At 34.7% G+C, this 18290-nt stretch overlaps 2 protein-coding genes across 2 annotated transcripts; one reads left to right on the top strand and one right to left on the bottom strand.

The window, feature by feature from the left end:
- Positions 1-754: 754 nt before the first annotated feature.
- LOC110812646 (Protein kinase superfamily protein) lies at positions 755-2376 on the bottom strand. The gene has a single exon (XM_022039467.2). It carries the CDS (start codon positions 2274-2276, stop codon positions 924-926), a length of 1353 nt encoding a protein of 450 aa, XP_021895159.2. The 5' UTR covers positions 2277-2376; the 3' UTR covers positions 755-923.
- Positions 2377-8858: 6482 nt separating this feature from the next.
- On the top strand, positions 8859-14347 carry PRMT10 (protein arginine methyltransferase 10). Its single transcript, XM_022039535.2, has 7 exons — positions 8859-9190; positions 10254-10446; positions 10562-10667; positions 12431-12620; positions 12962-13147; positions 13248-13331; positions 14008-14347. Exons 1-7 carry the CDS (start codon positions 8990-8992, stop codon positions 14182-14184), a joined length of 1137 nt encoding a protein of 378 aa, XP_021895227.2. The 5' UTR covers positions 8859-8989; the 3' UTR covers positions 14185-14347.
- Positions 14348-18290: the final 3943 nt, after the last annotated feature.

The following is an 18290-nucleotide window of genomic DNA, read 5'->3' as shown; positions in this document are numbered from 1 at the left end:
AAAGTTTGATTGTCTAATTTCTCAAATCAACTCCGGTCCTATATGATATGCACTTTTTGTTCGTCTCACCAACTCGGTGCGTTTTGAATTAAATTCCTCGATGGCTATTTTTTAATTAATCAAAATTAATTGATTAATGTACTAATTTTGGGTAATTAGTGTACTAAATTGTTAAATTACTTGATTATTCTTATAAACAATTCAATGGGTGTGCATTAATTTAATTAAACACACGATTTCATAGAATAATTCACGACAAAGAACACCAAGCTACCTGTTTGGACCAAATCCGATAATGTTTATAAAAAATTTATTTGTACCTTATACTTGTTTTAATTATAATTCAAATAATATATAAAAAAAGTGAGCATGTAACAATTTCAGTAAAATTTGAAATAAACCAATTATATCTATACATTCCTCAATTCATTTGTTCTCTTCTAGTACCTAATAATAATTACCCAATAACATATTGTCAACCAAGTCAAGAGGGTCGGCTCTATCTACTTAATTCTTGAAATGCATCAATGGTCTTCTCCATTTTATTTTGCAAATTGGCTTTGAAATTCAACTAAATGACCCAGAATTTAAAATCAACTTAGTTGCAGGTCGTTTTGATTGTAGTGCGGGTACGTTTAGCGACAAAATTATTATCACGAGTCAAAAAGAATAGGAATTATTGAACAGATTTGTGTAAGAGTGGAGTATGATTGATTAATCCTGCTGTAATGAAGGAAGAGAATGATGAAGATGATGATTTTGAATGTTGTTAATCCATTTTTTAGGCTTTTTATCTACATGCAAGGAGATCCCGGTAAGGGAAGAAGAAATTATATCCTGTAGATTTGTGAAAATTTTGGGGGAAAAGATATACCTGATCTCAGGCTATAAATCAAGCTAAAGTTGACTTTAATCAAGCAGAGCTAACGTGGGGAGAGAATTGACATGGCGTAAGAGTAAGAGGACGAGGTGGGAACGTTGCCGTTTTCTTGTATTGTTAAAGCGGCGGAGACGGTGGGATGGTGGCGACTACCGTCGGCTGCCTCGTCTGATAACAAATCAACAACAAGCATCTGTGTCTCAGGCGGCTCATCCACCGGAACTCGCCCTTCAAGCATCTCCACTACAAGGGACATGCTCGGCCGAAGCCTGGCTCGCTCTTGTATACACCATAAAGCTACATAAACCAATCTCTTCACCTGTCTCTCGTCGATTCCTCCGGCATCAACCAGTCTCCGATCTACAGCTTCCATCAATTTCCCTTCTCTCAATTTCTCAGTCAAGATTTTAGGGAAGTACTGCCATCTCCGTTGAGACCTGTCATTCCCGTTTTCGATAAGGCAAACTGTTCTCCGACCACCAATCATCTCTAGAAGAACCATGCCGTAGCTGTAAACGTCGCATTTCTCAGAGATTCCGTTTTCTAATAACCATTCTGGTGCTAAGTACCCTCTCGTTCCTCTGATTGTTGTGACGACTCTGCTCTCGTCTTTCCCCATCAGCTTCGACAGCCCGAAGTCGGAGACGATTGCTCTGTAATTCTCGTCGATTAGTATGTTTTCCGGCTTCACATCGAGGTGGAGGATCCTCGATCGGCAATCATGGTGAAGGTACGCGAGTGCTTTGGCCACGTCAATGGCGACTTTGTACCTCAAATCCCACGACAAGCAACCTCCGCGATGCCGATTTCCAGCGGCTCGTATCGGGAATATCCAACAATCCAGTGATCCATTTGAGATAAAGTCATAAACAAGAAATCGAGCACTGCCGGGAGCAGAATTACAGTAACCAATAAGACGCACTAGGTTTACATGTTGGACGCTAGCAATGGCGGCGACCTCCGATCTGAATTCCTTCTCCCCGTGCTCCTCTCCCTCGATTCTCTTCACGGCTACAGAAGTTCCGTCACTTAGGGTTCCTTCGAAGACAGAAGCAGACGCTCCTTGCCCTAACAATAACTGGAAATTGTTCGTTGCTTCTTCAAGCTCCTTGAATCTGAATTTCGTCGGGAGTCCAGCAACTTTACGAAGAAAACTGTATTCGATCCGAAGCTCTCTGCCTTCAGAAACGAGCTTCGACTCCAAAATCTTTCTCCTCCTGTTGTATCGTCTTCTGATGAAAAGACAAACGAAGACTGCAAGGATCACTGCACTGCCCGCCCCGGTGATGAGAAAGAAACCCTTGGAGAGCTTGAGTATGACTCGAGAGACGATGATGAAGACGACGAGTGTAAGCACGACTGTAAGAGCTATTATATTTGCTTTCTTGTCCTCCATTAGAGCTCCATCATCATCATCATCAACAATTGAAGAAGAGTGTTATGACCAGAGATTTGTACTTTACATTTCTCGAACAATAATTTTTTCTTTTTCCGAGCGGATATTTATATATTTATAAATATATATCTACGTATGGATATATTTACAATTCAAACTTGAAAAGTTATGCAAATATTAATAGTGTGGGGACCAACCGATAAATTTATTTCACCCATCAAATTCAAGCGGGTATATATTAATTAATACATATTTTTCAAATTTAAAATTTTAAAATAATTTTTTTTATAAAAAATCTAAAAAATAATTTATAGAGGCTACTAACGATGCTGATTTTATATTAAATTAAATTACTCTTTTTTTTTTTAATTATAAATCTATATATTCACTAATATAGAATACATAAATACAATTTTTTACATTGTTTTTTTTATTTAATATAAATTTAAATTTATTTATAATTATACTTAATTCTTAATATACATATATATATATATAAAATCAATAAAAAAATTACATATCTCACGTGTCCAATTAACAAATAAAATACTCACATTATTTTATGTACCCATCTAAATTGTTTAATTAAATAAACGAACAAATACTCAGTTATAGTGATTATATTGAAATTATACATAAAATATTGTCAGCATCCACTAAATAATATAAATATTAAGTATGTAACTACAAAATTTAATTATTTATATTAATCACAAAATTAATTATTTGTCTCCGGTTTAAACATAATCAAAAAAAATTCATCATTCCAAGTAGCTGACCCAATCAATCTCTACTTCTCCGCACATTTGAAGTCAAGAGAGACATGCATAGAATAATCAAAAGCTGAGTTGCAGTTGGCGTCAACCTCCCCAGTTCACACGCTTTCATCTATAAATACAAGCATAAATAATTACTGTTAATGGATGTGATATACTTAATACATCGTGTGTGTGTGTATATATATATATATATATATATGTGCAAAGGAAATGGGTATAGTACGGTTAAAATGCATAATGATATCTATATATATATATGTGAATGTATATACAAAGGCAAAAAAAGGGAGATGTGGGAATAGCACCTACATATTTGACAAGATGAGGGATAAGCAGAGGTATGCTGATCGGAAGTAGGCATCATTTTGGTTGGAAAAGATCATCACACTATCAATCCGTCATAAATCACCATTAGATATATATATATATATATATATTCTCAATCAAGTATTTTGTTTGTATTAAATATAGTTTATTTGTTGTTAATTCACGCTTTAAACTATATATTTATATATGTGAATGTAATTATTTGAATTAAAAAAATATATTAAATATTAAATACTTATTTTATTTAAAATATAATAAATTTATTAAAATTTAATCAACGGCAATTACACTCATACGTTTGTAACACCCACCAAAATCTTTTATTTTTTATTTTTTATTAATAAATATAATTATTTATTAATTTATTTTATTTTATTATATTTTATTTTATTTTAATGAAAAAAAAGATAAAATTTATTAAGAATTAAATTAAATATAATTTTTAAAAAAATGAGTAAAAAATTGGGTTCGGAGAATATTTTTGAAAAAAAAAATCAGAAACTAGAGGTCAAAACGTAATTTAAAAAGGTATAAAAAAAAATTTGTTGCATGAAATTCAATTTTAAATCCACCGATGGCCAAATCAGGGTGAAAGAACCAGCCAATTAGCTGGAAAACACCGACGAAGCCCGGCACTGCCGCCGCGGGGGATTTCACAAACTGCCTCCGATGAGGCCCTTCCTGATTTCCGTTTCGCGTAATTTTTTTACCGTTGTGATCACCGTTTTCTTCTCTACAGGTTAACCGAAAACCGAAATGAAACACCCAACCGCAATGTGAGCTGGAGGAGCTGTTACACCGGAGAGCCCCAACGCCGGTGAGTTTCGGTTTTTCGTATTTTTTCTGGCCCACTGAGACCCGTTAGCGTGTGTGCTCGTAAGAATCGATGCAAAATCGACCGAATTCGGCCAAAAGCGGACGAAAATGGTCGACCCAAGGCAGACAGCCGCCGCCGTGCTGGATTTTTGAAATTGGCCCAACGGGCCCTAAGACTGATTTTGGGTTTATTTGGAACATTTGTAGGTATTATAAGCGCGTTTCAGTTACTAGAGAAAAATTCATGGAACTTAGGGATCACCCGTAAGCGCAGTAAACCATTTTGCTTTTCAACGTCAAATCGAGTAAGAACCCATCGTCCTATTTTCTATCATAAAATTGAAGTTTCAATAAATAATAATACGGTATTTTGTATAAATTAAATAGATGTGCGTATTTAATTACGGATTGCTAATGGAGCTCGAACCAGACATTACTCTCTATTGATTTATTTTACAGTTTAAAAGCATGATAATATCTAATTTATATATTTAATAGTTTAAATACACCTATTACTGTCTTACGTGACTACTGTTTGATTTGGGATTTGAGACATGATTGCGTTACCTTATGCATGTTTATTTGTTTATGTGATTATGTGTAATTTGGTAATGGAGACTAAAGGATAACAGGAAAGTGATGTGATTAATTAAACAAATAGAATGACAGCCTTATTAGATATCCTGGGAGATGGTGGATGGACCGGGTACATAGAGAACTCTACCATAAACATTATCTCATATCGGATGGGGTATGGAGACTTGGTAATTTGGAGCTCATACCGAACGGGGTATTGAAGTTTAATGTATTGACACTCATACCGGACGGGGTATAGGGACGACCCTGTAATTTATATTGTTAAGAAAAATGATTTACGTGTAGAGAGAACATCATTATGAACCCCCATGGATACTAGTAAGCTGGTGAAATTAGAAACGGTTATGATTTAGTTTATTGTTCATGGATATGAATATATGATATGTTATATGTTGCTGATTGTTCATGAAGTTATGATATGTATGATATTATTGTATCTATAGATTGTTTTCATAAATTCCACAACGGTAAATAATTTTATGATTGATAAACGAATTTGCTAAATTTAGTGCTCCATTAGTTGTTTTAATTTTATACCAACCTTTACTTATGTGTCGGTTATATAGTGTGATATCCTTACTGGGCTAGTGTAGTTCATCATTTATTTAACCATTTCAGATCAAGAGGATCTGGTTCTAGAGCTCGATCCGTAAGAAAATCGCGAGTAGATGCTAGATAATTTCTATTTTCTATTATGTTTCTTATTTATCGTATTTCTTTCAGATAATTCATTTCGTAATGTTGTTCAATACTTTTAAATCATTGTGTAAATGATGTAAACGTTAATATTTTATCTTGTTTCTGTACTTAAATTATTATATATATATTTTTTGAATTTTCAGAATCGTTACATACATTGTAAGTATTTTACAAAATATTTATTATTGTATATTAAGTTGAGTGGGTCAGACCATACACACTCTGTTGATAATTGGTTTATAATAAATATTTTTAAAAATTTAATATATCAATTTTTTTATATTATAAAAATATTTAGAGATATAATGTAACGGCCCCGGAAATATTAAAATGAAATGAGTATTTAAATATATCAAATGCGGAAGCGAGATCAAAATTTCAGTTAACATCCCTTACACGAAAACCAAAAACGTACTTAAAATATGAAAGGTTAAACTAACTAAAAGAGAAACTCGAAAACAAAGCTATGAGTATGACTACAGAGTCTCTAGGCATCCCTTTCGTCGTCATCCTGCGGAATGGACTCGGGAACCATGTCTTCCTGATCTGAAATGGTTAAATAAGGAGTGAGCTACACTAGTCCAGTAAGAACATCACGATATCTCACCGTCACGGAGGTAAAGGTGGGTAGAAAACACAAAGGACCCATGGAGCATGTTTTACAATAAATCCTTTTATTTATGATAAAACCTTTACCATCCACTTACATCGGTGGAATTTATGAAAACAATATAAGAAAAACAATAACATTATCATAATCATGGAATAATATAAGCTGTAAAACATAACACTTATCACGCCTCTTGTAATTCAATCATTATACAACATATCTTTTTTCTCATTTACCAGCTTACTAGTATCCGTGGGGGTCCATAGGGGTCCCACTACCCGTTAACCTTTAACATTCATAATCAGTTTCTAGGACCGTCCCCATACCCCGTCCGGTATGAGCGCCAAAACCATAAACCTCAATACCCCGTCCGGTATGAGGGTGAAACGGGCCGTCCCCATACCCCATCCGGTATGGGCGCCAAAACCATAAGATCTCCATACCCCGTCCGGCATGTGAGACCACAATCCCGGCAGGGTTCCCTACGGATCCGGTCCGTCCACCATCTCCCAGGATATCTAGTCAGGCTGACCTCCATAATACAATTATCAGTCTACACAATCTTTCATTTTCTTTTTCCTCAGTCAGCATCATCAATTCACATTTAAACAAGCAAATCGTAATTCATGCCAAATAGACAACACACAGTATCAGTTTTTCAGTCATTCACCCATAATTAATAAAAACGTAGTATATGCACACAAATCTGTAAAATGAACACATCAAACCTCATTTTGCATTTAAAACTGTAAACATGCCAAATAACAGTAAATCACCAATCACACTAGACTCGGGCTCCATTAGCCACCTTAAGCAATTTCACACATTCGTTAATTCAAGAAATACCGTTTTATCATTTTGAACTTTAATACCGTGATAGGAAATAGGGTGAGGGGTCCTTACTCGTTTCGGGGTCCGAACACGGCTTCACAGTGCGCCTACAGGCTGTCCCTAATTTTCCCTGAATTTTCCTCGGGGAACTGAAACGCACTACTGGTACCTGCACGTGTTCCAAAAAAAATCACAAATTAGGCCCAGGGCCCCTTTCGGCCCAAATCGCAACTCCGGTACGGCGGCGATTCGCCTCGGGTTGGCTGTTTTCGGCCGAATTCGGCCACACTCGCATCGGTCCATGCGAGAAAACAACCCTAGGGCCCTCGGGGGGCCAAAAAATCACGGAAAAACGGAGCTTACCGGCGGCGGCGCTCTCGGGTGCGGTGGCTCTCCGGCGAGGTTCGTGTTTTGGTGATTCGGCTTCGGTCAACCTGTAGAGAAAAGAGTGGTGATTACGGTGATATAAAATTTGCATCAAACGGAGGCCGGGAAGGGCCTCATCGGAGGCAAAAACCGAGAAGGGTGCGGCGGCGCCGCTGGGCTTCGGCCGTGCATTCCGGCCGTTTGGCTGGGATTTTGGCTCCGATTTGGCCACAGGAGGAATCAGCATGGAAGAACGAGTCGAGGGTACGAAATTTACCTCGATCGGCGGTCGAAAGTTCCTCCGGTGCGGCGGCGGGTGGCGGCGGCCGGCTTCTGGTTCGTCTTCTCCGGCGAGCGGCAGGCGGCTAGGGTTTGTGGTCTGGTGTGGGGGTTCTATTTATAACCCATTGCCTTTTGATCTCAGCCGTCCATTTTATTTTAATCTGGGCCGTTCGTTTTTGATTGAATCTGGGCCGTCCGTGCGATTGCATCTGGGCCGTCCAATCGCGCGATTGATCTGGGCCGTCCGATCGCGCCCACGCGGATCGCCAACGTGGCCCGTTCCGGAGTGATGTGGTCTTGCCACGTGGCAGGCCCCGGTTGGCCGGGATTGCTGACCGGGCCTGCTGACGTGGCTGCCGACGTGGGTTTTTTTTTTTTTTTTTTTTTTTTTTTTTTTCCGGCCCCTTTTCTCCGGGCGCTACATATAACTATATTATTCAAAATATTCTTAAAAAGTTAATATTTTTTGATTAAATAATTCACACGACTTATTTTTTACAAGAGATTGAGAATTCCAATTTAAATGTGCATTTCAATTCAATGGTAAATATAATATTACATAAGGATAGTAAAATTGTATTCTATACTTGTAAGTGGTAATTGAAAATGAGATTCACACGTATTTAAAAGTTGCCATGTATACTATATGTATATACGTATATATACTTTTATCATTTGACTTTTTTCACACCCGTTGCTGAGAAAACTCTACATCTTTCTCCCCTTTCCAAATTATTGATTCACACGTATTTAAATCCCACACGTTTATACGATTAAGGAAAGGTATATATACAGCCAACCTAAATAAATACATTTTTATTTTCGGGAAAGAAAAATAATAAAATTCAACTTCTGCACTAACTGCTGCCAAAAATGGAATTTCGAGGCCAACTGAGGAATTTGAATTTTATTTTTATATTTTCTCTTTATTTATATATTTATTTTGTTTAATATTTCGTTTGAATTAAATATTTTATTTCACATAAGTTTTTTAAGTAATTAATCACGTGGGAAATAATCGAGGAAATTCCCAACTCGTTCCACGGATCACTATGGGCTTCTACGGCGTCGTTTCAATTTCCATGGGCTTCTGATTACCTGCTTCATAATTTGCAAACAAGGACAAAAGCCCAGCCCAGAATCAATCAAAAACATCAATCAGGACGGCAAATCCAGACAGAATATGTTGATGGTGGGACCCATTGTGCTTACGTGGTACTGACGTGGCAAGTTCTAATTGCCAACAAAGCGCAACTCCTGCACCTTGATCTTGCCCTAAAAGCACATTTCCCTTCCCTCCATTTCCACCTTCCCTCTCTCTCTCTTCCTCTCTCCCTTTTGCTCTTCCCCTTCGAGCAGGTAGCACACAGTGCGAAACGGTGAAAGCGGACAGAGAGAGCAGTAGGATGGGTAGCTTCGGGAATGGCGCCGCGGGAAGCGAACGTATTGGCAGCAGCAGTGGTGCGGTGGACAAAGAAGTGGATTTCGCACAGTATTTCTGCACTTACGCGTTTCTCTACCACCAGAAGGAGATGCTCTCTGACCAAGTTCGCATGGATGCTTACTTCAAAGCCATTGTCGAAAATAAACACCACTTCTTTGGAAAGGTGTATATATATATATATACGTATTATATTACCATGTCTCTGTATGAGTTTGTGAGAAGGGGTGGAACGTGGACGATAAATTTATTGGATTAAAAAATAGCGGTTTGGCCTACATTAGTACCTAAATTTCTTAATCTTGTATTGTCAATTTGATTGAGCATACATTGTTTCCTATTTTAGACGAAGCATTAATGAGTAGTCTCTTACTCGAAGGTTTTGTTTGGGACGAATGAACCGTGGGGTTTTATTTCATTCGTAAATGACTTGAATGATGAATTCGTTTGCAAAATGCATTTTAATGTTTACAATAAGCCATGGAACCTCAAACCATTTTGTGGACTTCAATTAAGAACGCTACATTTGCTGAAGCGCAAACAAGAAACAAGACATTCCGATCTTTTTTCTACAAGCTCCTCAGTTCATTTTTTACTTCAATTTTGGAATGAATTAACAATTTTGTATGGATTTCATTTGGAAATGTATGCTTATTTCAACCATGAAAACATGGAAATTCAATTTTGCATGAATCCTAAATGGAATTGAAACATGCATTCTGAATTCTATCAAAATGAATACATTTCCATGTAAATTTTACAAAAATAGTTCTTTTGTTTCAGAATTCCTTTTGTAATATAAAATGCGTGTGCTCTGCTTTGGCAAACAATGCTGTTTGTAGTCCGGATGGTTATTTTATTGTACAGGAGCCTTCCACTTGCTTGCTTCCTTTGCTGTTGCAGGATATTGCTACACCTGCATAGTTGAATGATATTTTCATTTTCAGCTAAGAAAAATGCATGTGCTCAATTGATCATGAAATTCACCTCAAGATGAATTTCATGCGTTGGAATAATTCTAAACACAAAAATGTGGATTTGTAAACTAATTCCAAACCTTTTTTTTTGGTGGAACTTTATTTGTTCCAAAGACGGTGAAACTCTCTAGAGACCCAAATGGATATGTAATTTGAGTTCCTGGTAGTTTCAGTACAGGTTTCACATGTATGTTGTGTATGGATTTGGCTATAGAAGTGGACTGTGACTAATTTGGTGAACTTGTGGTGAAGACTGTCTTGGATGTAGGAACAGGGAGTGGCATTCTTGCAATTTGGTCTGCACAAGCTGGTGCAAGGAAGGTTTATGCAGTGGAAGCAACTAAGATGTCAGACCATGCCCGAACACTTGTTAAAGCAAACAATCTTCAGGATGTGATTGAAGTGATTGAGGGCTCAATGGAGGATGTCATTCTACCAGAGAAAGGTTAGTAGGTTTCAAGTCATGTAGCAATCAAGTTTGAATTCTTCTGTCTCTCTCATCACTTTTGTGCCAAGTATTTCTTGTTCTCATTCTACATTCACATTTTATTAATTGTCAGTTGATGTGATAATCTCGGAGTGGATGGGTTACTTCCTTCTCCGTGAGTCTATGTTTGATTCTGTGATTTGTGCACGTGATCGCTGGCTCAAACCAACAGGAGTCATGTAAGTTAACAGTATGTAGTTCAGCATGTTCATGTTTATATCACATGCAGATATGGTTGTTACCAGATTGGTGTTTTGCTTCTAGTATCCTGTTGTTTTCGTACTATCTGCTATACCCCCAAAACTTGATTCCACTTTCACTTGACATGTCATAAGGCTTCACTAAATGTCCAAGATGTAACATTTTTCAATCAGTTTATTATTCCTCAACCTTGGTTTGATGACTATGAGGAGTTCCAATTGTATAAATTGTTTTCCAGCGGCACATGTTTGTCTGGTTATATCTGGTTCAGTTAACCTAGAGAATTAGTTAAGTTAGTAAATACAACGAAATTATATACTTTCATAATGACCAGATTGGTTAAGTGTACTGTTCAAATTTGGCAACGATAGGCTGGGAAAAAAACAAGCACCTATTTTTATGTTGACTAGAAATTAGAAATAAAATGATGTTGGATGGGTCACTTGGTAGAAGTATATGCAAACCGAGGGAGCTTAACATGTATGCATGGTGGAATTGATAATTGATTGAGGTATATACAATTCTGGTTATATTGGAGTGAAAAATCATAGAATAATCAATAACAAAGCTGATATATTATGGTTATGAGCTACTAGAAAATAAGTTTATACAGTAAAGTGAAACTTATTTGAGAAAGTAGAGATTAAAATTTTGAGCTGAAGGTTGTTAAGCTGCTATTAGCTTTAGGGTACCTTTGGTTCACTGAATGGAATATATAGCTTTTAAGTGTAATAGCTATTAAACAGAAATAGAACAATGTTGTTATGGAATTGTGATTATATTATCCTGTTTGATTGGCAATCAGGAATATTTCATTCAATCTTTATTACAATGTTTGGTTCAAGGGTGTTAGGAGTTGGAATAGAATTATAATAACTTACAAATGACTATAATTTCTATATTCATTAGATTGTTTTAAAAAAACCTATATGTTATTTGTATATAATAAATTTGTATATGATTATATGATAAATTAATAAATTTTTGAATAGTTATTCTAATAAACAAAACTATACCTGATTTTTATTTCATATTATTTTAACTTCATAAATGATTATGGGTCATCCTCTTTATATAATAGAGGATTTTGGGGACTTTATTGATATTTTGATTGACATGTAAATATTTTTTGCATAGGTTTACACCCTTTGGTGCTTGTGAATTAATGAATCTTACCATATGCTTTATTAAAAAAAAAAATTATTTTAACTTCATAAAATTATACAATTTCATATAAACCATTCCAAAAGCTTCTCCACTGTTGAGACTATTCTCGGAATTTTATTATACTCAATTTAAAACAATTTAAAAGTTATTCAATTAATTAAAACATTTCCAAATATCAAAATAATTTTTATATAAAATTCTATGAAGAAATTATTAAAAAATTGATGGGGAAGGATAAAATGGCCTTCAAAACAAAATAAGTGATTAGAATTAAGGGTTTAATTCTGATTCAATATTTGTACATATAAATCAGGATTAAAACTTATTTAGTATTCGTAATACAAAGTTATCCTAATTCATCCAAACAAATAATGTAATAAGTTGCTCTCACGTAATAGTCATTACATTCTTCTCATACTCTTGTTTTATATGGTAAATCAAACTTGTCGTTCCTTATTACATTTTTTTCAGAGAAAATTAATTAGTAGCTACAAGAGTTATTGATAACTTCAAGATGGTTAGAATTCAAGTTTGATCAATTCCATACATAACAAGTGAAGATTTGTTTTCACAGGTATCCTAGCCATGCTCGCATGTGGTTGGCTCCAATAAGGTCTGGATTGGTGGATCAAAAAAAGAATGATTATGAAGGAGCAATGGAGGACTGGTATAATTTTTTGAGTGACACTAAAACCTACTATGGTGTTGATATGAGTGCTCTCACAAAGTCCTTCTCTGATGAGCAGGAGAAATATTATCTACAGGTGAATTTAACATTTTGGTTGTACCTCAAATACTTCGTTTTATATTCAAATACAGTCATGTGTGCTTATGGATGCCAGTCAATCCTAGTTTATGTGCATCAATTTGTCAGTGTTTTGGGTTACTTTTTTGTATGAGTTTTGATTTAGTTGTTTTTAATTCAATTTTTGCATTTAATCTGGATTTAATTCCTTTGGAACTTTTCTTACACTGGGATGTAACTTACTGTTTATGTAACAAAGAAGAGCATTATATTTATCTATCTGTTTTGATTTTATGTGTACTCTGAGAACGGGCTGCAGTATCCTACTCTGTAAAGAAATCATGGTAAAACTTTTTGCAGACATCATTGTGGAACAACCTTCATCCACACCAAGTTAATGGGACGGCTGCCCTTGTAAAAGAGATAGACTGCTTAACTGCAACTGTGGATGACATTTCCATGGTAGAATCGAAGTTATCTTCATCTATCAACATAGAGAGAACAAGGCTATGTGGGTTTGCTGGATGGTTTGATGTCCATTTCCGGGTAAGTCAAGCTTCAGGGTTCATTGTTCACGTGACACAGTGGGATTTGAGTGGCATATACGTACTAAATGTAATATAACTTGTCTTTCATGTTGTGCCAGGGAAGAAAGGAGGATCCAGCTCAGAAAGAAATTGAGTTGACTACTGCGCCTAGTATACACAATGGCACGCACTGGGGACAGCAGGTCTGTGTTGAGAAAAGAATTGTATTTTATTTTCAGAATCTAGATATTTACTATATGCTTTTGGAATTTTTTTAATGCCATAATGCTTTTGGGGTATTTTGGTGGTGAAATGCATTTTCTGTAACCCATCTGGCCCTCTTGTTTTGTTTCAATTTTGCTAGTGGAGAGAGAGAAAGAGAGAGACACTAATCTCCTCTTGCTGGCTATCCCATAGTCCAAGTATAGAGTCATAGACCACTCAACTGCTTCACCAGTTGAATTAATGAATGGAAAATGGAACCCAATTCTATTCAAATTGACGACAGATCAGTGTGTATAATTCAATGGCTTGAATTAAATGATACATGTTTTATGGCACTAGCTGGCAATACTTGATTGGTCCAGCTGAAGATCAACTCTTTTATATGCTTCTTAGTGTGACCACCATGATATCTTTATGAATAGTATATAGTGACCAAGTTTTTTATAAGATATCTTTATGAATGGTGTAAAGTGACCAGGTTTCCATAAGATTCTGGGAATGGTCTGAAACTTCTGAGCATTTTTATGGTATCCGTACTCCGAGACAATCTTTTTCAATGCTTGCATTTTGCTTCCTGTGTTGTCTCTAATTAGCTTCTTTTTTCTTCAGCAATTCTGTTTCGGTTTCCTTCTAATTTTAATTTTTAATAAACAGGTTTTCCTTTTACATCCTCCCATCCATGTTAGTGAAGGAGATGATATGAATATCTCTTTCTCAATGAACCGATCCAAAGAAAACCATCGTTTAATGGAGGTTGAGCTTGGTTGTGAGATAAGACGGTCTTCAGGCGAGTTGGTCCCTCCATTCAAGAAGAAGTTCTTCATAGAGTGATAAAAGGAAACTGATCTTGTTGTCTAATGTGTGATCTCTGTGGATGGATGTTATTGATAGTTGTTCTGTTGCTGACTATTTCCAGAAGATGAGATCTTTTATCCCTGAAATTCCGTCATGAAACGCTCGGTGAGCTTTTTGGCACGAATTTTTGCCTCTCAAATGTTCCAGGTTTTGCTGGTGTGTGTTTTTACAATGAGACCATAGTCCGTCTCGTCAACTGTGCCTTTTACCTTTCATATCATAATACTGTATAATTTCACTGTTGGGAATATATTTGTACAATGTTGATGTACTGTATATAGTTGTATGTTACCGGCCGATGAGAAGTTCGGAGGGAGTATAACGCAGACATTTTGACATCTTCTTTCCCATTTTGAAATTGAATACTGAAATTTCTGTTTGGAAATGTGAAGAAAAGCTATGACGTTCAGCAGTCAACATCTTAGTACTACTGTCAAACTGGTTCTTTTTGACCAGCCTTGCTCTGTTGAAACTGTGGTATATGGGGTTATTCCTTCCTTTGGTTTGGTTATTGTGATTTTTATTTTTTTTTTTAAAGATTCAAAAGTGATTTGAAGCGGAGGGCTGAACTACGCTTCTTACCAATTAGGCCGGACAGACTGGTAGCTGGTATTCGTTGCAACATTTTTTTTTTTTTAAAATCGAAAATTATGAATGTATTCAAATCATAAGATTTGGAGTATTAATAGTTTACTAATCAAAATTTATTACGACATGTATTTAAAAAAAATTATAACTAAAATAATTTCACTAATTTATATTAATATCATAAATAATTAAAGAAAAGCTTTTTTTTTTTTTATAAATAAATTACTTAAGTATTAGCTTGGATTTAGTTTTAATTTTAATAAAGTGAATTATAAAAATTAAATCATATTGTAATCATTTATGATTGATTTTGATCGTTCAATTATTGCAATTATATTTATCATAGTTTAGATCTTTTTATATTTTATTATTTTGTTATTTTATTATAAAAATATTAAATTAAAAAATTTTAATTATTTATTTTATTTCTTTTATAAAAAAAAAACAAGATATTGTGATAATCTTATTTATTTATTTATAATTATTAGTTATCGTAATAAGATTAACACTTTCAACATTCTTTTGAAACGGCACTTCCCGTTCCATTTTTAGCTACACATTTTGGTTGATTAAATTGAAATAAAAGAAAAAAAAAAAAGGAATAAGGAAGAAGACACCAAGTTCCTGCTAAGAATTAGGCATTATTTAACCATTAAAATTTTGATCTTAATTTAATTAAAAATTAATTAAAGCTTAATTTTTTTATAATTTAACTAAAATATCTTCGTACTATTAAAGTCAAAGTAAATATTAAATTTCCATACAAATATCACAAAGAGATTTCATCTCTTACAAACATAACCTTAGAACAGAAGTTTCCATCACATGCCTTTTGGTTAAGACTAGACGTTGCTTTTAGTTTTATTAACCCCAAAATTAAACCACATAAATATTCAATCTCCCACAACTGCATACACACATATATAATCATGTATATATATATATATTGAATCCAATTGCAACTTGCAGAAAATTCATGTATAAGCACTCAACTGTCACTGCATGTTTGGCTCTAAAATCAAAGCTCTTTCTCTCCTTAACTTCAGGCTTTAGAAGTTTTGACAACACCCTATGTCACCTTTCCCTTTAATATATATGTATATATAAGCTTACCCACTTCATCTTTTTGTATAGACTCTATGCTTCTCTCCTCCATCTCTGATCAAGAATAACGATGTACAGGTTATCTTCAACATCATCATCATCAAGCATTACCAATAGTCGGCCGTCTGATGAGTTCTTGGTCAACTTATCAGCAGCAGGAGCTACCATGTCCTCTCCTTCTGATCTTCTGGTACTGCCAGTTTCTGATGCAAGCAAGAAGGAGATAGCTCTGCAGCACAAATCATTGGGAGAGAAAGCAGTTCATCTCATCCCACTTGTTCTTCTTTTCTCTGCTTTCATTCTCTGGCTTTTTTCCCATTCACCTTAATCAAGCCTCTCCTCCATGTTCTTGATTTCCTCCTCATCTTCTTATTTCTCATGGTAAGATTTGGTCGATGTAACGTGTTTTCTAGTTTTCACCCTCGAATGAAAATATTAATTAGATTTTCTAGTTATTATAATCTTATTAACACACTGAGAATTAAATCCTGAATTCTATCAAATTAGGTTACTAACCTGTTCATAAACACATAAAATAATATGTTGTATATTCAATGAAGTTGGACCGTGTAATCGCGCATATACACGATTGTGTATATATATATGTTTCTCAACTTTGCATACGCATATTTGTATATATGTATATACATATGTGGCGCATGTATATATGCACATGCATATATATATGTATATATGTGTGTGTGTGTGTGTGTGTGTGTGTGAGACCTCGTGAAAGACACACCTTGCGGTTTTCTTTCCTTTCCTTTTGGTTGGTTCTGTTTCATCGATAATGATTTTTTAGATTTTAGTAATTGATTTAACATTTTAATTTGCAATTAATATAATAATTAAATGATATTAACATCGAAAAGATTAAAATATTATAAAATAATTCAATTTATATAAATTGTATATATCTCTATAACTTCTATTTAAAAGAATAACTCTAATAAACCCTATTTTTAGTCTTCAAAAATTTACTTTTATTCAGGATATTTTTTGTAATTTTGTAAATACAGATATTAAAAAAATATATAATCAATTGTTATAGCTTGAAACTAATATGTTGCAATACTTACATTTGACAAGATAATAAAAAAAAATTATATAAACATATGTTGATTCCTGCTTGATTTATTTTACAGTTTAAATGTAGTATGGTATCTGCTCTATCTATTTTATGATTTTAAATGCATGTATTACTGTCTCACTTGACCATTGTGTGATTTTGGAATGTAAAATATGATTGTATTACCGGGTGCATGTTTATTGTTTAAGTGATTATGTTCAACTTGATAACGGAGACTAAGAGAAAACAGATAAGGTGACAGCCTCATTAGATATCTTGGGAGATGGTGGACGGACTGGGTTCATAGGGAACCCTACCGTGAACGTCATCTCATACCGAACGGGGTATGGAGACTTGGTCATTTGGCGCTCATACCGAACGGGGTATGGGGACGGCCCGCTTCACCCTCATACCGGACGGGGTATTGAGGTTTAATGTCTTGGCGCTCACCGGACGGGGTATGGGGATAGCTCTAGAATTAAGACTGTTAAGAAGAAGGGTTCACGTGTAGCAGGAACACCCCTATAGATCTCCATGGATATTAGTGGGCTGGTGAAAACGAGAGACGGTGATAATCAGTTATTGTTAATTAACACGGATTTACAATATGTTTTATGTTACTGATATGCATGAAATTGTGATCTGTATGAGATTATTGTCTTTATAGGTTGTTTTCACCGGTTCTCCAATGTTAAGAAAAAAAGGTAAGTGATTTTATTTTAAATAAATGTATTGGTTTAAAATTTGTGCTCCATTGGTTGTCTGTGACGGTGATATAATGTGATGTCCTTACTGAACTAGTGTAGCTCATTCCTTATTTAATCATGAAGATCTGGTTTCCGAGCCTGATCTACAAGAAGACGGCGAATAGATACTAGATACTTTATAGTTTCCTTTATTTTTCTTATTTCTCGTATTTGTTTTAGAGAATTTATTACGTGATATTGTTTAGTACTTTTAAATTATTGTGTAAGAGATATTAATTTTAATCTTTTATTTTATTTTCACACTCAGATTATTATATATATATTTTTTTTAATTTCCGGAGTTGTTTCAAATAAGATCGATCTTACTGTATTTTTCTTTATGAATTAATAAATTCGTAAGTGAGTGGTGTAAGCTCAACATTGATAATTCTGTTCAAGAGTATTTGAGTCAAACTACTATACGTAAACTCATTTAAAATAATTAATATAATTGCATTGCGTGATTCATTTATAATATGAGAATCAATAGATCGAAGTTCTTGGCATTCTTAAATATTTTAAAGTCATAAATAAGATACAACTTAACACTAATAAATTGATACACTCATGATATC

This window comes from Carica papaya, chromosome 7, assembly GCF_054855325.1.
Source record: "Carica papaya isolate Zhongbai chromosome 7, ASM5485532v1, whole genome shotgun sequence".
In the NCBI taxonomy this organism is placed as follows: Eukaryota; Viridiplantae; Streptophyta; class Magnoliopsida; order Brassicales; family Caricaceae; genus Carica; species Carica papaya.
The sequence above is the reverse complement of the archived record's forward strand: the minus strand, read 5'-3'. Positions and strand labels throughout refer to the sequence as shown.